Source organism: Globicephala melas, chromosome 17 (assembly GCF_963455315.2).
Source record: "Globicephala melas chromosome 17, mGloMel1.2, whole genome shotgun sequence".
In the NCBI taxonomy this organism is placed as follows: Eukaryota; Metazoa; Chordata; class Mammalia; order Artiodactyla; family Delphinidae; genus Globicephala; species Globicephala melas.
Window position 1 is genome coordinate 7,755,245 of NC_083330.1, and position 22,670 is coordinate 7,777,914.

Here is a 22,670-nt window from a genome sequence, read left to right on the forward strand (position 1 = left end):
CTGACCAGGGATCAAACCCGTGCCCCCTGCAGTGGAAGCTCGGCGTCTTAACCACTGGACCGCCAGGGAAGTCCCTTGAAGTGGCGTTTATAGTAAAGGGGATGGAGTAGGGGACATGTGTCACACCTCTTTTTGAAAGCTGTAGATGGGCATGACGGCTATTCCATGCGACACGTGCTTTTGTGGGCAGTTCTGCTTTCCACTTCTTTCCTTTGGCTAGGCGAGAATAGTTCTTACCGAAAATTGAAATTGTTTGTTGTTTCACTGTTGGAGGTGTCAGCCCTTTTCAGACACTGGAGAGGAAGCAGCAGGAACTTTAATCTTTGGGGCATTCGACCAGTTGTATGAAAAACTACAACAACACCTATTTGCTCTGAAATTATTTCTGATAAATAATGCCATCCTGTTAATATATATCCCATATTATAGTACTTGCTTTGAAACACCAAAAAAGGAAAAGCGTATTTTGGGCGTTCGTCAGGCCTCCTTGTTAACACTGACATTTTCTAGGTACCCGTACGAAAGGATTGACGGCCGGGTCAGAGGGAACCTCCGCCAGGCAGCTATCGACAGGTTCTCCAAACCTGACTCTGATAGGTTTGTTTTCCTCCTGTGTACAAGGGCAGGAGGTTTAGGCATTAATCTTACTGCTGCTGATACCTGCATCATCTTTGATTCCGACTGGAATCCCCAAAATGATCTCCAGGTAAACATGCAAGAAAATCTCCCCGATGCCTCCCTCTCCCACTTTTGAAAGTCATTCTGCTGTGTCAGACCAATAAATTAAAATCGTGTAGTCGCTCAGGCAGTGTCCCGTGATTGGGGCAAATGAACCAACTAGTAATCAATTTATTAATAATGTGACAGTAATTTCTTAGTGTGTTAACCCTCTTCTGTTAAACTGCACCCCTGTTTATTGGAACAGATGCTCTTATAACTGACAGTCGAATCTTTTCTTTCTTTGGTAGCCATTCATTTCCTTTTTCTTCCAGGCTCAGGCTAGATGTCACAGAATAGGACAGAGCAAATCTGTGAAAATCTACAGGCTGATTACAAGGAATTCTTACGAGAGGGAGATGTTCGACAAAGCTAGCTTGAAGCTCGGTCTGGATAAAGCTGTCCTGCAGTCCATGAGCGGAAGAGAAAACGCTCCCAACGGGGTAAAGCACGCTGCCCACACCGTGCATTCACTCTCGCTCCATTATTTAGCTTATACTGAGAAATTTTCCGGCATCTGATTATCTTTTGGCCTCGATATTTTAAGCATATCTTGTCACACTTTCCTTTCTTGTCATTAGGGTTTACCCTCTTTGAGAAAGGTGAATCATTTGTTCAGTCTACAGACAATTCTAAAAATATTTCTCTAAAACAGGTACAGCAGCTTTCCAAGAAAGAAATAGAGGATCTTCTCCGGAAAGGGGCCTATGGTGCCCTCATGGATGAGGAGGACGAAGGGTCTAAATTCTGCGAAGAAGATATCGACCAGATTCTCCTCCGGCGAACCCACACCATCACCATCGAGTCTGAGGGAAAGGGTTCCACGTTTGCTAAGGTGCGGATCGATCCCGAGCGGCGGGTGTTCTGCGGCAGCGGCACGGAGTTTGTGTCACGCGCTCCCGGGAAGCACACGTGATGTCTGCTTTATGTTGCACGTCACGAGATTAGTGATTAACTCCCGCTCGATGGGGCCCCCGATGCACGAAGCACTCGTTGTGTTTTGGGTTCTCTTCTCTGTACCGGGCCTCGGGGTCACCCTCACCTTGTCCCGGCCCCGCTTCCCGCCTCGCCAGGCTCGTCCTTTACCTGTGTTCCGGCCCCGCCCTCTCTGCTTCTTGAGCCTCTGCTCCGTCACCCTCTCCCCGCTTTCCTGTGATCCTGACCCCTGGCAGCCTTCAGACCAGTCAGCTCACCCCTATCTGAAGAAGACCCCGTCTGCTTTCCGCTCTGGCTACAAGCCCGCAGCTCTTCTTTCGCAGCGAAGAGCCACGCACGCGTTATCCACGCAGCTCTCTCCCCTGCCTCCCTTTCTGCTAATTTCCCACCTGCCAGCTTCCACCCCTCGCTCACCTCTCCACTCCATCCCCTCCGCCCAGGACCCCTTCTGAGGCTTCCCCCATCCACACCCAGGCCCAGTGCCACACTTTCATTTTTAACAACAACTCTATTGAAATGGAATTTACTTACCGCAAAATTCCCCTACTTTAAGTGTACCGTTGAGTGCATTTCCCGTATTCACAGACTCGTACAAGTATCCCCACATCTAAGTTTAGAACGTCTCCATCACCCCAGTAACAGTCCCCCCACCCCGCCTCCCGTCCCCTCCCCCTCGGAGTCCTGGCAACCCTTCAACTGCTTTCTGTCTCTCGAGGTTTGCCTACTCCGGACGTTTCATATACGTGGAATCATACAACGTGTGGTCTTCTGTGCCTGGCCTCGCTCACTCAGCATGTCTTTGAGGTTCATCCGTGTTGCAGCACGCGTCAGACATTCCTTTTTGTTGCTGAACAATATCCCATTCTATGGTTATACCTCGTTTACCACTTGATAATGGACATTGACTGTTGATCCATTCACTAGCCGATAATGAAATTTGGATTGTTTCCGTTCTCTGGTTATTATGAATACTGTTGTTACAGACATCTGTGAACAAGTTTTTTGTGGACATATGTTTTCATTTCTCTCGCATATATACCGGGAATGGCATTACTGAGTCGTATGTTAACTCTGTGTTTAATCCTTTGAGGAACTGCCAGACTGTTCTCTAAAGTGACTGTGCCATTTTCCCTTCCTACTAGCAGTGTTTAGGGTTCGAATCTCTCTGCATCCTCACCAGCGCTTTTCGTTGGCTGACTTTTTGACTACCGTCCTGTTACTGGGTGTGAAGTGGTAGCCCACTCTGGTCCGATCTGCGTTTCTCTGCTACTGTTTAGCATCTGTTCGTCGTCTTATTGGAGATATATATATATATATATATATATATATATAAAATCTTTGGAGAAATGTCTATTCAAATCTTTTGAACAACTCTGAACTCTTTTGAGGGAGTTGTCTTTTTTATTGAACTTTAAGAATTCCAGATAAAAGTTTCTCATCAGATAATACAATTTGCAAATATTTCCCCTAGTCTTTTCCTAATGGTGTTTAATTTTAAGAAGCCCACCCATTTTCTCTTTTATTGTTTGTGCTTTTGGTTCATTGTTTAACCTTAAGTCACAGAGATTTGCTCCTGTGTTTTCTTCTAAGAGTTTTATAGTTTTCACTCTTAACTTTATGTCTCTGATCCCTGTTGAGTGAATTTTTGTGTGTGATGTGAGACAGAGGTCCAGCTCCCTCCTTTTGCCTGTAGATATCCAGTTACTTCAGCTACTTCAGTTGTCCCAGCTACTCCAGTCTTGAAAGGCTCTCCTCCTCTGGGCTCTGTGACCCAACACCTTCTCGCTCACATCTTTCAGCCTCTTTTCAGGTTCTTTCCTCCATCCTCACAGGCACCTCAGATTCAGTAGGTACCAAAGCAGATTAATCATCCCTGTCCCTCCACCCTCTGTTTGCACGCGTATGCATGTACACACACACACACGCCCCTGTTTTTTCACCTGAGCCACACCTTTCAGATGCCAGGGTTGGGTGCTGAGGTTTTCCTGGCTTCCTCGTCCTTCAGGCTTCACATCCACTCAGATTCCAACTCCTTTAATTTTACCTCTTAAAGACTGCCTTCTAGACTGTATCCTTTTCTTCATTTCTGCCGGTCTTCACTGTTCCTCCCTAAACTATGGCCGCAGCCTGTCCTCTTTGTTCTGCCCTCCCTGCTCCAGGACACCGCTGTGGTCCCTCTGGCAGGTGACTTTGGATATGGTCGCATACCTCTTGAGATTATTCCCATCTTCAAAGAGTTCCCCACTACCTCAGGATGGAGTTCAGACTCTGTTAACAGGACATGCAAGGCCCTGCTTGACCCGGCTTCTGCCTCCTCACCAGCTTGACCTTGGGCTACACTCCCCTGACCGCCCAAATCCCCAGCCGTATGACGTGATCACCTTTCTTCTCTGTGCCTTTGCACATGCCCCGCCCTGAACGTTTCCACATGCTTTCCTGTTCTGTGGGCTTTTAACACTCTGGTCCAGGCACCGTATTCTGGAGGGCCTGTTCTCTCCTCCCAGCAGTGCCCTCCCTGTACCCTCACCCAACCTGAGCCTGGTTAGGGCTCCTCTCTGTATATCGGCTACACCTGTACGTACCTTTGTTGCCTGTCATTTACTATGCTGTGCTGTCATCTTTTATTTTATCATCTTTTATCAACCCCTGGACAGTGAGCTGCCTGAGGGACAGTCCTTCATCCCAGTCCCATGGGCCACAGCCTCTGGTTCACGGTAGAAGGATGGGTCCATGTTCGAGTGAATGAATATGTGAAAACTGCTTTGCATTTTGCCACTGAGAAAAGCATCTCAAAGTAATGCATGCGTTTTTCCCTTTTAGGCCAGTTTTGTTGCATCTGGAAACAGGACAGATATTTCCTTGGATGATCCAAATTTCTGGCAAAAGTGGGCTAAGAAGGCGGAATTGGATATCGATGCCTTAAATGGGAGGGTGAGTGAGAGGCCCCTTCACAGTCTGCCTGATCTCCCCCAGGGGTTGCTTTTTCAGAAGTTTCCAATGTATCTGCTCTCTTTCAGAACAACCTGGTTATTGACACTCCAAGAGTGAGGAAGCAAACCAGGCTGTACAGTGCAGTGAAGGAGGATGAGCTGATGGAATTTTCAGACCTGGAGAGCGATTCTGAAGAGAAGCCCAGCACGAAGCCACGGCGGCCGCAGGACAGGTCCCAGGGCTATGCCAGGAGCGAGTGCTTCCGAGTAGAGAAGAACCTGCTTGTCTACGGGTGAGTCAGGCTCATGTGAGAGATGGACTTTCATTCGAAAAATAGTTAGAATTCCAGGTGGCGGAGGAAAACCCTATTTGTGTTTGGATTTCTGTGACTCCCCGTAGCAAATGCCTTTGACGCAACCCGGGCAGGCCTGGGGCCTCTTGGTTAAAGAGCTGAAAGCCGTGCAGATCCTCACGGATTCGAAGGGGGTTTGCCCCTTAAGGAATTGTGTCACATCCACATTGACTTGCTAATCATTAATAACTCAGAGCAAAGTCTCAGAATAACAACCTCTTTTCCTAGTGTACCTTCACATAAAGTTTACCACTATGGTAATCTTTCATTATTTTTCCATTATAAAAACTTGTTAAAGGCAATCGTCTCAACTTGTATAGCTCTTCCAAGTCATCTGCAACATAAATGGCGGTCATTTCAACTCTCTGAATGGGTCGTGTTTCTCCTCCTGGACCACAAGATCCACATCTGACCCATGTCTGACCCTGTGGCGCCCACACAGGGCTCTGAAAGGCAGATGCTCGGCGTGCATCTGGATTCGTAAATACGCCTGCTCTGGCACGTGGCGGGACTGCCGGCGAATGCCGCTCAAGTGAAAAAGCTGCCGCCAAAACGGTATTTCTATAGATCTGGCGACATCTGCTCTGTGATTTTTTTTCTTCCGATGGCTCATCATTAGTTTCAGAAGAAACACAAACATCCTGCCAACGTGGCAGACAGGGCTCCTACCTGGCCCTTGTCTGTCTCGTGGGTCCTTTCCGCGGGCACCCCGGGCTGCTGTTGGGACAGAGGCGTCTTCTCCTGCCGTGTGCGCTGCTCCCTCTGTTTCCACATGCAGCCCTGCCCGCCCACCATCTCCTGCCCTTGACCTCTGAGCAGGCACCACCTCAGCACCTGCCCCAGAGGGTCTCCCCGCACTTGCTGTCACACTCGGCATGTCAGGTGATAGCCTCTCCTGCTGGAGCCCTGGTGAAGGGCTCCGCGAGGACCAGGGCTCCCTCTTCGTGTCCTCGGGGCAGAGTGCGGGGCCCGTAGGCACGGCGAGCGCTGGGTCAGTGGCTGCTTATGCAGTGAAGGAGGTTCCGCTGCAGCCGGTCCTGTGTCTCGGCAGCTGGGTCACCTCTCATCGTCATCTCTGCAAGCCGGGCATTCTTTCCTGGCCACCCCTAGCTGCCGAGCCCTTTGCTGCTTCCCCTGCTTCCATGTTTCACCCTAATGATCAAAGTTGAGAACGTTGCTGCTCACTTTAGAGACGGAACATGAATAACTGCTGAAGCTGAGCAGTATGCTCAGGACATCTGTCTTTCAGTAACGCCCTTCCCGCCTCCCGTGGGCATCAGGTGTGTTGGACACCTACCACCCGCAGGGCACTGCTAGGACAGGGCCGTGAGCAGGTGGTTACGGCGCCCCCCCCCCCCACCCCGGGGGCAGGTGGGCAGGCAGGTGAACCAGCAGAAAGGGCAGTAAACTGGTAAAGCTGCACAGGTGCTCACATGCCAGTGGGGCAGAGGCACGTCCTCTCTAAGATGCAGCTTGGGGCTGTCTGCCCACTGTGGGGGGTGGGGAATCAAAGGAGGTGCGTGAATGGATATCATGAATTAGCTGGGGTAAGAGGGAGGGTGGGACGTCGTCGGGCAGGGAGGAGGAGACAGTTCCCAGCAGAAAGAGCCGTGTGTCCGAAGGCGATTTGAGGAACTGGGGAAACTTCTCTGAAGCTGGGAGGACCAGGCGGGGCAGAGGCGGGGCCGCGGGGCGAACTGTGCCCCTCGCGTGGAGGCTGGTTCCTGCCCTGAGCGCCTGGAACCCGGGGAGGGCACGCTCACGCAGCGTCAGCCTGTGCACTGCACGCGTAGGTCTGTCCACGGTCCTCTCTCCCCCCGTTTCACACAAGGACCTAGGAGCGCTCTTATACTTGGTACCTAGCACCCCTGTCTCAAAGGGAGACCTTTCATGGCCTCTCATTAATTATCAGGGCGTCCCTTGGAGGTGAATAGATGCAGCTGCACCTTTAGCCGCGTGCATCCCTGATTTGGGGGTAGTCATTCCCGTCACCTTCCGTCTCAAACGGTGGGTCAGCTTCGGAAAGTACGAACCATGCCCACGTGAAGTGGAGCGGGGGGTTTCCAGGTCTCAGCTGGGAAGGGCTGTGTCAGCCCCTGCCCGGCGGCGCAGTGAACATGCGGCCGGGTGGTAACGGCACCCTGGATTGCCTCACGATAACCTGATGTCATATGTCGCTAGTTTTGACCCAGGCTCTCCTAACACTGCCACCTGACCATGAAACCAAAGCCGCACGTCTAAACCCAGAGGCACCGTCTGCATGTGAATGTTTGCTTTGCAGCTGGGGGCGCTGGACAGACATCCTTTCCCATGGCCGCTACAAGCGTCCGCTCAGCGAGCAGGACGTGGAAACCATCTGCAGGACTATCCTCGTGTACTGCCTCAACCACTACCGGGGGGACGAGAACATCAAGAGCTTCATCTGGGATCTGATCACGCCCACGGCCGATGGCCAGACGCGAGCCCTGGTCAACCATTCCGGTGGGTCGGCGTCGCGCCTTGTGCGGTGGGGTCCCAGGGAGCTGTCGGGGACGCTCGAGACGTGTCCCAGACCCCGTGTGTCCCTGCCTTGCACGGAGATTCCTGACCCTGACGCCATAACCGGGGTCGTGGAGAGCTTCTGTTGCTATGGTTATCATGACTACTCTGCTTGTAGGTTTATCAGCCCCGGTGCCCAGGGGGCGGAAGGGCAAAAAGGTGAAAGCCCAGAGCTCGCATCCAGTGGTGCAGGACGCTGACTGGCTGGCCGGCTGCAACCCAGATGCCCTGTTCCAGGAGGACAGCTACAAGAAGCACCTGAAGCACCACTGCAACAAGTACGTCAGGGAGGGCGGTCGTGGGGAGCTGGCGACCCTGCTTCTTAAACATGCATGTGTTTAAGTAGATGTATATACTAGATATATATCAGTGAGGCTATTATATCATATTTACTGTGTTGGTACAACCTTACTGTTTTTCTTGAAACGTGATGCCAAGTCACGTGGCAGCCTGCCTTCAGGCAACTGAGTTTTTTTTTTGTTTTTTTGGGTGGTAAAAGATGCATGACACAGTTTTACTATTTTAACTATTTGCAAGTGAACAACTCACTGGGAATGATCATACTCAGATTGCTGTGTCCTCATCACCACTGTCTGTACCCAAAATCTTTTTGTTGACCTTAATACGAACTCTGTACCTATTAAATGATTTCTCCCCCCTGAAGCCCCTGGCAACCACACCATTCTACCTTCTGTCTCTGTGAATTTGCCTATTCTAGGTACCTCATAAGTGGAATCGTATAATATTTGCCTTGCCGTATCTGGTTTATTTTACTTAGCCCAGTGTTTTCAGGGTTCATCCGTGTTGTAGCTTGTGCCAGATTTTCGTTCCTTTTTATGGCTGAGCCGTATTCCGTTGTACATATAGACCACATTTGTTCATCCACCCATCCATCCATCAGTGGGCACTTGGGTTGGCTGATACCTTTTGACTGTTGTGAATGATGCTGCTGTGGACGTTGTGAATAACTGAGTTTTCACCGACGTGTATTAGAGGATTATGGTTAACTTCATATGATCCCGCCTTCAACTGACTGCTTTCAGTCGAGCAACGGCGGAGCTCACATGGTATTTTTTTGCTTCATGATGCCTCAGTTACTGGGTCCTTTCTTCTTACCTCTGAGCTTAGAATCACATTCCTTATCTTTACTTCCAGAACCTGATTATATATAATTGAAGGATACTAGGTCTGAATTCCTTTCCTCGCTTGGAGCTCTGTGAGCTGCCGACACATTACACCAGCGTCCACATGTGTTGATTCCTTCCGTCCCCTGAGCGTGCATGTGCGGTATCCGGGCTCAGGCAGCGCTACCGCCGCACAGCTCTCCCCTTCCTGGCTTTGGGCGACCTGGGGCAAGCTCCTTGACCTCTCAAAGACCCACTTTCTGTATTCGTCAAATAGAGCTTAAATAAATGTCTATCTCTCTTAGACATCATAGCAGCAAAAGTCTGAGCACCTAATACTGGCAGCACGCCAAGCGCTTCCTAGGGATTATGTGTTTTGAGTTGTCTAAGATAAGTCGTGCTCTTTCATCCCCATTTACCTGGCAAGGAGACCAAGTTTCGGGTGCTTAAGGTCCCTCGGCTAGTTAAGGGGCAGCGAGCACCTTTGCTTCCGAGCAGCCCTGCCCATCTCGGAACCCTGCCTCCCCTCAGGGTTGTCGAAAACCTCAGTGAAATAATTCCTGGAGAACATCTGCTACTCCTGGGTCGCACTGACTTGTGGTTCTCGTCCCTTTTTAAATGCAGTGGTGCCTTCAGGGACTCGCTTTGATCATCATTGCTGGATTTTGACCGACAAAATTTTTCCCTTCTGAGTCTTCAAAACCATTACCTCAAACCCTTTTGGCACCTCAGAAACTGCTGTTACTGCCATAGCATAATGGTTCTCCCTAAAGTCCTGCCCTGCCTAGAGCTATTAGAAAACTTCTGTTTCTTTGTGGTTTATGTGAACTTGAGGTCCATAACCTTCCGAACTCTGGATTCAGACAAACTGTAAGTGAAGGGGTTTAGTGTGGGAACAACGGCTCCTCTTCCCGGACCCCAGTGTCATGGTGGCGGTTTTTAATTCCCCACTTTGATGTCAGTAACAGACTTCTGCAGGGTACGCGGCCCAGTTAGTACGTGAGATGTAACTAGTGTTCTTCACATCTTCCCCTGGGTCTCAGGAGAAGAATCGGCAGTGCCTCTTCCATCTCCTCTCTGGGATGAGCAGTCAGAGAGAAAATGAGACCCAAATTGAGGGACCTCCTGGAAAACAGCTGGCCAGTCCTCTTCAAAAGTTTCAAGAGACAGGGCTTCCCTGCTGGCGCAGTGGTTGAGAGTCCGCCTGCCGATGCAGGGCACACGGGTTCGTGCCCCGGTCCGGGAAGATCCCACATGCCGTGGAGCGGCTGGGCCCGTGAACCATGGCCGCTGAGCCTGTGCATCTGGAGCCTGTGCTCCGCAACGGGAGAGGCCACAGCAGTGAGAGGCCCGCGTACTGCAAAAAAAAAAAAAAAAGTTTCAAGAGACAAAGACAGGATCTGTCTCAAGTTGAAGGAGACGAAAAGGGGGTAGGACAGTTCAGTGCACACGTGCTCCCGGCCTTGATGCTGGTCCAGAAAACGGGCACCAGTGGGATAGCCGCTGAAATGAGAATGAGGTCTGGGGACTTGTTAGGAGTCCTGTCTGTCTGACTCACCACGTGCAAGCTCCTTAGGGTCAGAGGCCACCTCCCATCACCCCGTTACCCTGCCAGGCCACTCAGCTTGCCAGTGCATTGGTTTGAATTTTTTCCTCTAGAAGAAAGGTGACATTCACAGTTCATTCGTAAAAGTCTCCACAAAACCAAAATTCCTCACGAGGTAGAAAACTTTGTCTTCTACCGAAGGGAGAGAAACCGTCAGGATCACTGCTGCCGCACCGAGTTTTGGTGAATAAAAGAGGATCCAGCTAAAGGTGGAGGGCGTCCCCTTGCCAGGCATCCTCTGTAAGGAGACGTGGTGTGCAGTTCCTTCTTGTGCAGCCATGGGGCCTGCACTGTCACTTCTCTTCTGCTGGTTCAGTACGGCACAGCCAATGTTTAATCTTATCAAAAGAAAGAAATCTTAAAAAATAAAAACGAATTATCCAGAAAGGCCGCTTACTTTGGAGTGCATTCAGGTATTTACAGCCTCACGCTTTGCCCGCTGAGAACCCAGGTTGGCCAGGAGCAGCCTGTTGGTGGAGAGGAAGGCGGGTCACGGGGTATCTGTGTGTGATTGGGAGTGGCCTGTCGTGGTGAAGCTGCCCCTAGTTGTTATTTTGATATTTTCAATGACAAGTGCCACGTCCCTAGAGACATTAAGAAGTGATGGAGTCAGAAGGCCTAATTCTGAGTGGTCCATGCTCAAGGTGACCCTGTGACCTTGGATATGTCACTTGTCCTCTGTTGGCCTCAGTTTTCATGTTTGTGAAAATGGAAATTGTGACTTGCTCCACTTTGTCATAGAGTTATTGTAAGGATCAAATGAGCTAGTGTTAGTCAGTGTGATACATGGGTTGTAAAGTGTTCTGCAAGTGTATGATGGGATTATCCAGCTAGGGGAGTAGCACTTGGTGTTACCTACTCATGGCCAAGGAGGTAGTCTTCAGATATGAGTCCTGAGTGCACAGTGGGGCTGTCCAGCAGGAGATGCTAGACTTGGAGTAGACAGGCCTTGGGGACTTACCAGGGGGGCATTATTGAAAGAATTAGGTGTACGCCATTGAGGAAATCCAAGTGAGATCAAAAATCTGGTTCCTAGAATTCCATGAGTTTTTAAAAACTGATTCCTTGAAGATGACTAGAAACTTCAGTGAACTGGACACATTTTAATCTCCTTTGTGATGTTTTATTATTACTTGTTAAGCTATAACTTAGGCTTCCAGGTAATATAAGCTAGAAGGAATAAAAACCGGTTACTGTTCCTTAAGGGGGAAACGTAAGGATCCACTGCCACCACCATCTTCCTTTCTCAGAAGCAAAGTTGTATAATCTGAAAAACCTGACGTTCCATATTGAGGGTTTATGGTAAGGTAGTAAAACCAGATTTTATATCTCGTTTATTCCTACAACTTCTGATGTGCTTCCAAAAATGGTATTAAGGCAGCAGCTGAGGAAGTTTTACGAGATAATGAAGCAGAACAGTTACTGAAAGCCATCTGCTCCGTTGTTTACAAACTCGCTTCGATACTTCAGAGGCAGCGGTGGGCTACGTGTCTAAACTTCACAAGCTGCACTAGGTAGACTCCACGAAGTGTGCCCGGGCCGGGCTGAGCTCTGGCCCTCTCTGTGCAGGGGGAGCGGTTGCCAGGCAGGCCTGCTGGAAGCTAGCAGAAAGCACCACACAGAGGTGATTATGTGCCACCATCTGTCACGCTTCAAGCCTACCATACAGCATGGCTAATCAGCCTTGGCAGGATGATGGATGAACAGCAGCAGCTGCCAGGAGCCGCTGTTGGCAAACAGTCCCGAAGTTAAGAACTTCTCCCCCCCCCCGCCCCCGCCCCCGTCTTCCTCTCCAGGGTCCTGCTGCGTGTCCGCATGCTGTACTACCTGAGACAAGAAGTGATAGGAGACCAGGCGGAGAAGATCCTAGAGGGCGCCGACTCAAGGTTGGTGTGAGCCCACGTTCGCCCCGTTCCCCTCGGCGATGAGCCGGGCGGTCAGAACAGAGCGCGGGGCGCGCCTCGAACCTCCGTCAGCCGTCAGTGGCGCCTCTCCCTTTTTGCATCTCAAGAGCAGTTGTTTGCCCTACCAGCCTGGGGACGTGATGAGAATCGGGAAAAGCCTGTTCGTATGTATGTGTGGATGTACGAAAAGGTGTGAACTAAACGACCGGTGTTCCGAGCTGACCTTTAAAAAATGGGGCCCTGCGTGGTAAAGTTCACCTCTGGTCCTGCTAGGACGTACGTGGCCGACTTCTGCCCTTTCTTTTAACCTTTGCTCACGCCGCCCCCAGCCCCACCTCACGATGCTCAGGTGCTTGTGGGAAGGGGGCGCGGGTTGCGTTCGTCCCTTGGCGTTCTTTTTTAATACTGGGATTTGTTTTAAATATCACGTAAACGGTTGTCTTTGTAGTGAAGCTGATGTGTGGATACCTGAGCCTTTCCACGCGGAAGTCCCCACAGATTGGTGGGATAAGGAAGCTGATAAGTCCCTCCTGATTGGAGTGTTCAAGCACGGTAAGGGGCGTCTCTGTTGGACCACATCTTGACCGTGTGGCTTTGTCTTTATTTAGAGCTCTTTGCATTCTCTTTCCAAAGTCATAATATTAATGAGGATAGTTCCAGAGGACTCTTGGCGTCTACCATTTCCTGTACTAAAAATCTAATATGAACTGTAAATATCAGATGCTGTTTTTGAATGTTTGTTGAGTATTTGAGAAGAAAACATTTCTTTCTTGGCTGTAAATAAAACCCAAGCCATATTTGTTTTAATAATAGCCAAGTTGTCCTATAGCTGTCCCTAAACTTTGCTTCCAGCCTGGCTCCCCTTGCGGGCTCTGCCAGCCCGTGTCAAAGTGGACGGTGGGCTTAACCTCTGCTATTAATCTGTACAAGTGCCTCCTGGGCTTTGTTCCAAGCAATATTTCACAAATGTCAGTGCCGAGAACTCGTGGCTCCCCTGAGTGGGATGCAGCCTTGTTAACTTTGAAAGGCTGGGGATGCAGAACTGGCATGATATATACAGTGAACGATTCCTGATTATAATCCCGAGTCTCTGGAGGTCGTGGAGGTATTCTCAGCAGCCCAGCCTGACTAAAGGGGAGAATGATGGCTTATAAAACCTTTCATGATTACAGTTTGGCTTGCGGCTCTAGAGCAGTTAGGAGCGGGGTGTGGTGGTACACATCCTAATTGAATTGTGCTGTTCTGCCTCTGTACCACAGCCGTGTTCTGTGAGCTCAGCCTAAAAATCATCTTCCCGCAGTGCACTGCTGGGATCTGCCATCTTCCATCTAGTCAACTTGGGCAGTCAGAAAGCAAATTGCAGTCTGAAAACCATAGAGGGAACAGTGTCATCTTACTGACACGCATCATCCTAAACCTAATAAGACAGGTTCGCTGGCCTGACGTAGACAGGGATGTTTCAGCCGGCGGTGCACGTTCCTGCAGGACTGAAGCCGTTCCCGGGGAAGGTGGGGTGGACCCCTGCAGAGGTCACAGAAGAACATTACGAAGCCTTTTAATGCCAAGCAAAATGAGATCCTGGGGACGGTCGGGTCAGACACCTTCCCAGGCACCTTGCAGTTATTCTGAACCCGTTTTTCCGTTAGTATTTGCAGTCGTTCTGATAACATCCCTGAAATGTCACCTGGCCCCCTCCTCCCCCTCCAAATCTGCCCGGGGATAAGGGTTCCGTGGAACAGGCTACTGCAGCCTGGTTCGTTTAAAGCCAACATACAATGATCATCTCAGTCGAGAGCCACGGGTGGGGTGGCCGTGCTCGTGATTCTGTGAGTGACGGGCCTTCGTTGTTTCCGTGTGTGTCCTCTGTGGGCCGGTGGGACGGCACAGGGTACGAGAAGTACAATTCCATGCGAGCTGACCCCGCGCTGTGCTTCCTGGAACGAGTTGGTATGCCCGATGCCAAGGCCATCGCTGCCGAGCAGAGAGGAACAGACATGCTAGCAGATGGCGGTGATGGGTAAGAAGGACATTTTAAAATTTTAATAAACTTTATGTCAGTGTCACATCTACTGGCAGGGTTCAGTTCTTACACGGCACTGTGCATTACATTGCATCTGATTTGGACTTAAGTGATGTTTACCAGTGTAGTCTGTTTATATATCATAATGACTATTTAAACACAATATATGATCTAGATAATCTGCAACTTGTCTTTTCCAAATGATGACAACCCCCCGCCCCCCAACGCGCGCGCACGCGCGCGCGCACACACACACACACACACACGCGCACGCACGCACGCACACACACACACCCTACCCCTCATGGCTGCACGCTTTGAATACCGACAGAGTCGCTTTGGATGTCAGACGCAGAATTCAAAGTAGCATCAGGCGGGTTGTTACTCTTTCCCAGGCTCCCTTCAGTCTCTTGCTAACCAGTGTGATTTAAACATTTTTATAAATTTTATATAGGGGAGAATTTGATAGAGAAGATGAAGACCCAGAATATAAACCAACCAGAACGCCGTTCAAGGATGAAATAGATGTAAGAACTTGAGTACATTGACTTTTACGGCACCAGTAAAATATTGTATGCTCATATAAGACTTGTTAAACTTTATAGATAACGGCCTTTTCTTTAAAAGATAAAAGCAAAATAAAACCCCAAATTAAAATAATTTCTCTTTCTCGCTTTGCTTTTGAGGAATTTGCAAATTCTCCTCCAGAAGATAAGGAAGAACCCATGGAAATACGCGGCCCAGGTAGGACTCCCTGAAAGCTGGGGGGAGCAGGGCTGAAGAGTGGGGTGCAGGCCTTGCCTTGCGGCTGGACTGCTGCCGCTTCACCACGGCGGCGTCTTCAAGTGCCGCTTCATCTACGCTGACTCACCTCTTTTGTGAAGAATTCTAATGCCTGTTTATTCTCGGTTTTTCATTCTGTTGAATTGCTTTGATAAAATAACTATTTTTTGGATTAAGATAATTTACATATTTATGTTTCAAATCAGGTGGTGAAAACTTTTAAGCATCTTTAGAAACACAGCTCTTAAAAACAGGGCATTTGTTAAGTATCTGCCAGCTTATTGAGACACTACTACCCTTTTTTCCTAATGTAAGATCATTGGCTAACAATCATGTGATTGTTTTTTACGTTCAAGATTATCACATTACAGGAGAGCACCCTTATCACGTAGTCTGTGGCACAAAGTATGTTTCTTTATGGAGGATTGACGTATGACCTTGGTTTTTTCCCCCTAAGGAGCTGAGAAAGAAATGGTTTACAAGTTCCACACTAACATCACAACTTACTTATATTTTAAAAGCGAGAGCACTACGATGCCCTTCCCGTGCTGCCATTTGACTGTTAGCGAGTCATCTCGTTTTGCTGGGAAACCTCTGTGTATGGCGAGGTTATGGCTGCACATTCAGACATCTTCTCTTCGATTCCCCAGGCAAGCACAGCGAGGGCAGCGCTGAGTTAGGCCAGCTGTACTGGCCCAATACCTCGACCCTGACCACCCGTCTGCGCAGGCTCATTACCGCCTATCAGCGCAGCTATAAAAGGCAGCAGATGAGGCAGGAGGCCCTGATGAAGACCGACCGGCGGAGACGGCGGCCCCGGGAGGAAGTGCGGGCCCTGGAAGCTGAAAGGGAGGCTATAATATCGGAGAAACGGCAGAAGTGAGTTTCCGAGGGTTTACCAGCGCCTGGTACCTTGCCCTCTCCTCTGTTCTTCTGCACCCGCGGGAGGCAGACATCGCAGGCAAGATAACCGCCGTCAAAGCGCCCCCCCACCCCCGCAGAAAGAGACAAGCCCTGTGAATTAAGTTCAGGGCAAACGAGGAAAAGCAGTAATAAACGTGAAGCCTTTTTACGCAGCCCAAGTCCGGCTAACGTCTCCTTTCTGACAGGTGGACGAGACGGGAAGAGGCGGACTTTTACCGCGTGGTGTCCACGTTTGGGGTTATTTTTGACCCGGCGAAACAGCAGTTCGACTGGAACCAATTCCGAGCCTTTGCCAGGCTTGACAAGAAGTCCGATGAGAGTCTGGAGAAGTACTTCAGCTGCTTCGTGGCCATGTGCCGGCGGGTGTGTCGCGTGCCCGCCAAGCCAGATGGCGGTAGGTTCGCCGGGCACGGAACAGCGGGGCGTGGGAGGGGCGGGCGCCCTCGGGTGACACGCGCTCCCCCTGCCGCAGAGCCGCCCGACCTGCCCTCGGCGATCGAGCCCATCACGGAGGAGCGCGCCTCGCGCACCCTGTACCGCATCGAGCTGCTGCGGAAGATCCGCGAGCAGGTGCTGCGCCACCCGCAGCTGGCCGAGCGGCTCCGGCTCTGCCAGCCCAGCCTGGACCTGCCCGAGTGGTGGGAGTGCGGCAGGCACGACCGGGACCTGCTGGTGGGCGCCGCCAAGCACGGGGTCAGCCGCACGGACTACCACATCCTCAACGACCCCGAGCTCTCCTTCCTGGACGCGCACAAAACCTTCGCCCAGACCCGAGGGGCGGCCGGCGCCCCGGCCCTGAGCGCGCTGGCCCTGGGCTTTGGCCAGACGCCCGCCGCCGCCGCCACCGCCGCCCCCACCGCCGCCCCGGGCCAGGAGGAGAAGGCGGGAGGGGCGGAGGCCAAGGCCGGGGAGGCGGGGGAGGCCGAGGCAGAGGAGGAGGAGGCCGAGGGCGGCGGGAAGGACCGGAAGCAGGACCGCGAGGCCGAGGCCGAACCCGGCGCTGGGAAGAGCGATCCGAGAGGGGCGGAGGTCGGTGCGGACATGGGGCCCAAGTCCATTTCAGAAAAGGGTTCCGAGGAGGACGAAGAGGAAAAGCTGGAGGACGATGACAAGTCGGAAGAGTCTTCCCAGCCCGAAGGTAACTCCTGGCCCTTCAGGCCTCTCCTGACCCCATCCCCGCAGGTGTCTTCCTGTCATGTGACCGGTGCTCTTTTTTTTTTCCGGTCGTTTTAAAGGTAATGAGCGTACATTTCTTTCTGTGAAGGAATAGTGTCAGGTTATGCCTAGATGTATGTTTTGCTCTGATACGATGTGTAAGCATGCTATTTCGAACGACTTAACTTCCCAGGAGGAGGGTTTTACAGACACTAACAATTTTAAAACAAATGATGCTTTATTTTTCATTCCGAAGTAAAGGGTGGGAGTAGAATCTGGGAAGAACCAGTTCTCTTCCTAAGTCCCAGGTAGGTTGCCGTACCTGCCACGAAGGAAAAATGAAGCGCCGCGTTGTACTTTTCTGCCGGAGCTGCGGCTCGGAACTGTGGCCAACGCATTAATCCTTTTCCTGGTGGAGGAACAGAGGCTCTGCTGGGTCAGAGGCTTGGCTGTCGATTCAGCCGCCTGTGAGACTTGTTCGCAGGATGCCTGACGACTAGTGAGACGTAACGTCCCTAAGCCTCTACTTCCTCATCTGTAAAACAGGAATGACACCATCTACGTGAAAGGGCCCTTGCAAGCTTTAAGCGACAAGACTTGTAACGTGCCTGATACCATTGTAGCCGCAGTAGGTACTCGATAAAATGGAGCTCATCAGCATTCAGATATTAAATCATGTCTTTTCTACACTCCCTTTTCAGCAATATGCTGGTTGTGAGCGATGCACATTAACTCATTTCTCAGCAGGAACTGTCTCGAGAGGGAAGAATTTTGATGAAGAGAGCAATGCTTCCATGAGCACTGCTAGGGATGAGACCCGAGACGGATTCTACATGGAGGATGGAGATCCGTCCGTAGCTCAGCTCCTTCATGAAAGAACGTTTGCCTTCTCGTTTTGGCCTAAGGTCGGTGGAGTTTTGTTGTTGTTGTTGTTGTTTTGGTGACCAAAAAAGAATAGGGTGGAGGAAATCATTCTAGCTTGATTTTTCAACTAATTTTAAGGTAAACTCTGACACAGTGTATGAAGATTGTAGATTTTTCTTGTGTTTTTAAAAGAATGATCTGGGAAAGCCCAAAGAAAAAATTCTGTGGAATAACTTTTTTAATAGGATAGGAAAGGTGCCAGGAAGCAAAGCGAATAAGAAAAAAGAACTGTTCATAAGGATCTTTGCTTCCTCGCGGTGTTTTAGATTATTTGTCTAGTGCCGTCTATGGATTATTGTTTCAAAAGACTCACCCATCTGACAAAATAAAATGTGTGAACCTTTTTTAAAAAGAATTTTTTATTGTGGTAAAAAACACATACCAAGAAATTTACAATCTTGACTGTTTTTAAGTGTGCAGTTGGGTAGAGTTAAATATTTTCAGGTTGTTGTAAAAGAGACCCCCAGGACTTTTTTTATCTTGCAGGACTGAAACTCCTTCCCCGTAGATCAACTCCCCTGCCCCACTGCCCCTAGACAACTACTATTCTACTTTCTGTTTCTGTGAACTTGACTACTTTAGCTTAGATACCTCATATAAGTGGAATCATACAGTACTAGTTCTTTTATGACTGGTTTATTTCACTTAGTGTAACGTCCTCAAGGTCCATCTGTGTCAAAGCATGTAACAGGATTTCCTTCTGCTTTAAGGCTGAATAACATTCTGTCGTGTGTATATACCACATTTTCTTCATCCATTCATCCATCATTGGGACCTTTGGGTACCTTCGTCCTCTTGGCTTATTATGGTGCTAGTGTAAATGTGAATGGACTAATGTCTCTTTGAGACCCTGCTTTCATTTCTTTTGGAAACATACCCGTAAGTGGTATTGCTGGATCATGTGATGGTTCTATTTTTAATTTGGGGGGGAACCTCTGTTCTGATTTCCATGGCCATTGTACCATTTTGTAATCCCAACAACAATGCCCGATGGAACCTGTGTGTACTTTAAAACTGTGTGTTTTGGGTGGTTTTTAAATCCTGAAGCAGAACTTTCAGATTTAAGACAACTTCATACATTTGGAACCCTGTAATCTTCTGAACTGGGGAGAGGGTGGGCGTTGACCCATTTGCTCGAATACGTTATGAGATAATTCCAAATGTAGTTATCTGTAACCCAAAAGCAAAGTAGAAATTACTTTTTTGGCTAACTGGCATAATTTCATAATAAATCCCTATGTAATTTGGGTCTGTTTCTCAGGGTGGAGAGATAATCATCCTAATCACCATAACAGGGCTGTCTGGTTTAAACAAACAACACAGAAAAGGCTTCCTTCGACTCCTCCCCAGGCTGCTCTCCCATAGTATTAACTGTGGAAGAAACAATGTGAAATTTTTAACTGAAGAGTGTACTATCGGAGACATTTCTTTTTTCCTCTGTATGCTCCCTTATTTCCCGTGTTTTGCTAGTCTGCCTTATTGAGTTGAGAAGGCAGCTTCCCAGGTAAGCCGAAAGGTCTATAGTGGCAGGCTTTTAATCTATGGAAACTGGGTCTGAGAGCTGTAATTAGACATTTTTAAAGGACACGCTTCAATGAAACTTGAAGTGATAATAGGTGGGAGATGCAAATTGACGCTCATTAGGTGTTCCTAGGTTGGTGCCCATTCGTAATGCTGAACTTTATTAATAGTGACGCTAATGATGTCCCACTTCCTGGGACAGGCTGCAGTCCAGCCTGGGGACTGAAGCGCCAGAGCGTCGAGAAGCTGACTGCAGGCTTCCATTGTCACCTGCTGACGTGCACCAACAATCTTTAGCCTACACAACAGTTACTCGTAAAACATGGGGACATTTTAGAGGTGGTGGTTATGTAACATTCTCTCGTTTGTGTGATTCATTGTGCGTAATTGAAAAATGCTGAGTCTTATGTGTTGCGGTCACCTTCAGGCCTCACACCAGAGTAAAGTGGTTCTGGTGGGTTTGGTTTATTTCCACGCTTGTTTGCTTTTTGTTTACTTTTGCTTTTCGCTCGCCCGTCTGCTTTTAAGCCTTTTCTGCTCTTCAGCGTCTCAGTGGATGTATTTATCCCGTAATTTTCACCAGGTCTTTGTTACAGTTTCGTGTGACTTCTCTTCCCCCTCCAGGATCGAGTAATGATAAACCGATTAGACAACATCTGTGAAGCAGTGTTGAAAGGCAAATGGCCGGTAAATAGGCGCCAGGTGTTTGATTTCCAGGGCCTCATCCCCGGCTACACGCCCCCCACTGCTGACAGTCCCCTGCAGAAGAGGAGCCTGGCCGAGCTCTCCATGGTGGGCCAGGCGAGCATCAGCGGCAGCGAGGACCTCACCGCTTCCCCTCAGTTGTCCAAGGTCAGTTAGAGCGCTTTGCTGGTGCCGCTTAAAGATAAGCTCCCTTGACTCCGTTTGGAAGCTCGTGTTCACTGGTCCTGCTGAGAGCTAAGGAGGCGGCTGTTTCCTCAGCTCCGTTCAGCAGCCCCGGATGTTTAATTCCTTAAGCTTCCCGTTCCCGCTTTCCGCGAGCCGGCCCTGCAGCAGGTGCAGTTTTGGCTCACTCTTGTGTCGGGATTTCTCAACAGGAAGACGCCCTCAACCTCTCCGTCCCTCGCCAGAGGAGGAGGAGGAGGAGGAAGATCGAAATCGAGGCCGAAAGAGCTGCTAAGCGGCGAAACCTCATGGAGATGGTTGCCCAGCTGCGGGGGAATCAGGTGGTCTCGGAAAACGGACAGGAGAAAGTTGTCGATTTATCAAAGGCCTCGAGAGAGGCAGCAAGCTCTACCTCAAATTTTTCATCTCTTACTTCAAAGTTTATCTTGCCTAATGTCTCGGCGCCCATGTCTGATGCCTTTAAGACTCAAATGGAGCTGCTCCAGGCAGGCCTGTCCCGCACGCCCGCCAGGCATCTGCTCAACGGCTCCCTCGTGGACGGAGAGCCTCCCATGAAGAGGAGGCGGGGAAGGAGGAAAAACGTGGAGGGCCTCGACCTGCTGTTCATGAGCCACAAACGGACGTCATTGAGTGCAGTAAGTCCAGGGCTGGCTCCCCCCGCGTGCCCGCGCCGGCGGCCCGGGTCCCGGCTCTGCTGCCCACTCCGGGGCACGCGCCCCTCGGTGACGCGGCGCGAAAGCCGGCCCCTTCCGCTAAAGAAGCAGTCGCGATGGACAGAGTCGTGGTTCTGAGCCGGAAAGCTGTGTTGAGCGTTGACGCAGATCACTCGGCCTGAACCACGGGTAGCTTGAGGATTTATTCTGCCCAAGATCCTAATATATTGATCACTCTCGGAAGACTAGCCCAAAACAAAAACACGTTCTTCTGAGCCTGTAATCGTTAGCTCTGAACCCTCGAGGTGGAAAAAGCTTCTGCTGTTAAAAGTATCCATCTGTTTGGGGCCTGGCGTTTATTAGATTCGTTCAGTTTCAGACTTAAGATTTTTGTTCGCGTGCAAAGCTAGTGATTGCAAATTCTCTTGCCTCCAGAAGCAGATATTTAAAAAATCTCAACTGAATTGAGACCTGTGCTAGTTTAGGTTTGCAAGAAATATGTGTGTCAGTGGGTTTTGTCATTTTCTTCTTCAATTCAAAGGAAATGAGTGCAGTGTAATCAAAATAACTCTCCTCCTTAATGCGCTTCAACCACTCACCTAAAAAAGTGCCGCCCAACTAACGATGAGGTTTTACCCCAGAGAACCCGATTACACGAAGTCTTTTTAAAGCACTGAAATTGGTACAAGGTACTCTAAGCCTTTGGATTTGAAACCCGAATCAGCACAGAGGTGCTGGAGCTCCTGCCCAAGGAGATGGGATGCCGGCGGCCAGCCCATCCCCTGGGCGGCGGGACACAGTTTGGGAAACACCGAGGGGAGACGTTTGTTTCAATATGTTTTTCCTTATTTCATTCCTATTATTATTTCCCCATTTTTTATTTCTTGAATTTAGAGGAAACTTAGTAAAAGAGTAGGGAAGGCGTGGTCAAGTTAGAGTCTCGAAGTGACAAAATAGCCTTCACTGAAACTTGCCCCCTAGTGGGGTCTGATTAAACCAGAAGCATCTGGGTAGTTAAAAGGTAATTTTCAAAACTCATTACAAATGTACCAGTGGTAGTAATGGTCATTTTTGTTGATCATCTGACTACTTCTAGAATCTTGAAAAATACACCTCACAGTGGATCAGCTGTGATTGTTTTTTACCTAAGTTAAAACGCCATTTCTAGGTGTGTGGTCCCCAAAGTGGCATCGCCAGCCATTAGCTTCCTGCTGGGAACCACCCTGATGCTTTGATAGGTTTTGTTCACTGAACAGACATCAACAAATCGGGGAGTTTCTACAGCTCGCACACGGGCGGCTTCATTTACTGTCTTTCAATTTGAATCTCACGTTTGTCTGTGGACCCAGCGTCAGGGATTAACAGTCAGCGCGACCAAGTGCTCCTTCCCATTGTAGTTATACACCCTATATTAAACTTACGGCTGACTTTATTCATTCACATATTTTAAGCTGTCCCTAGGAATTTGGTTTTTTCCCTTAGCAGTGTGGCTCAAAACTCCTAACAGATCTTAAGAGAATGTATTTTAATTTTTTTTTTTTTTTTAACTCTTAACTGTTGGAATTTGGGGATTCCTCATTTGGTATTATAGAGGGTTATGTGCGTGCACATAAAATTCAAGGAGAATGCTGATTGGTCTGTAAATAAACTGAGTAGTGAAGAGGTATAGAGGTCGGCAAGGTTACTTGTGTGGA

General features: G+C 49.5%; 1 protein-coding gene across 7 annotated transcripts in view; it reads left to right on the forward strand.

Annotated features, from left to right (window-relative positions):
- CHD7 (chromodomain helicase DNA binding protein 7) overlaps positions 1-22,670 on the forward strand; it is a 179,228-nt gene that overhangs the window by 150,080 nt on the left and 6,478 nt on the right. For 5 of the 7 annotated variants that reach the window (XM_030859681.2, XM_060287188.2, XM_060287185.2 and 2 more), the window contains exons 17-33: positions 511-706; positions 993-1,160; positions 1,373-1,552; positions 4,474-4,584; positions 4,671-4,876; positions 7,218-7,417; positions 7,593-7,752; positions 12,001-12,090; positions 12,557-12,660; positions 13,996-14,125; positions 14,583-14,655; positions 14,815-14,872; positions 15,562-15,790; positions 16,021-16,973; positions 17,735-17,895; positions 20,060-20,287; positions 20,515-20,958. In XM_030859681.2, the coding sequence (XP_030715541.2) occupies positions 511-706; positions 993-1,160; positions 1,373-1,552; positions 4,474-4,584; positions 4,671-4,876; positions 7,218-7,417; positions 7,593-7,752; positions 12,001-12,090; positions 12,557-12,660; positions 13,996-14,125; positions 14,583-14,655; positions 14,815-14,872; positions 15,562-15,790; positions 16,021-16,973; positions 17,735-17,895; positions 20,060-20,287; positions 20,515-20,958 (3,691 nt within the window). The remainder of the gene's footprint in view (positions 1-510; positions 707-992; positions 1,161-1,372; positions 1,553-4,473; positions 4,585-4,670; positions 4,877-7,217; positions 7,418-7,592; positions 7,753-12,000; positions 12,091-12,556; positions 12,661-13,995; positions 14,126-14,582; positions 14,656-14,814; positions 14,873-15,561; positions 15,791-16,020; positions 16,974-17,734; positions 17,896-20,059; positions 20,288-20,514; positions 20,959-22,670) is intronic. The other 2 variants (XM_030859684.3, XM_060287189.2) reach the window with 2 other exon arrangements.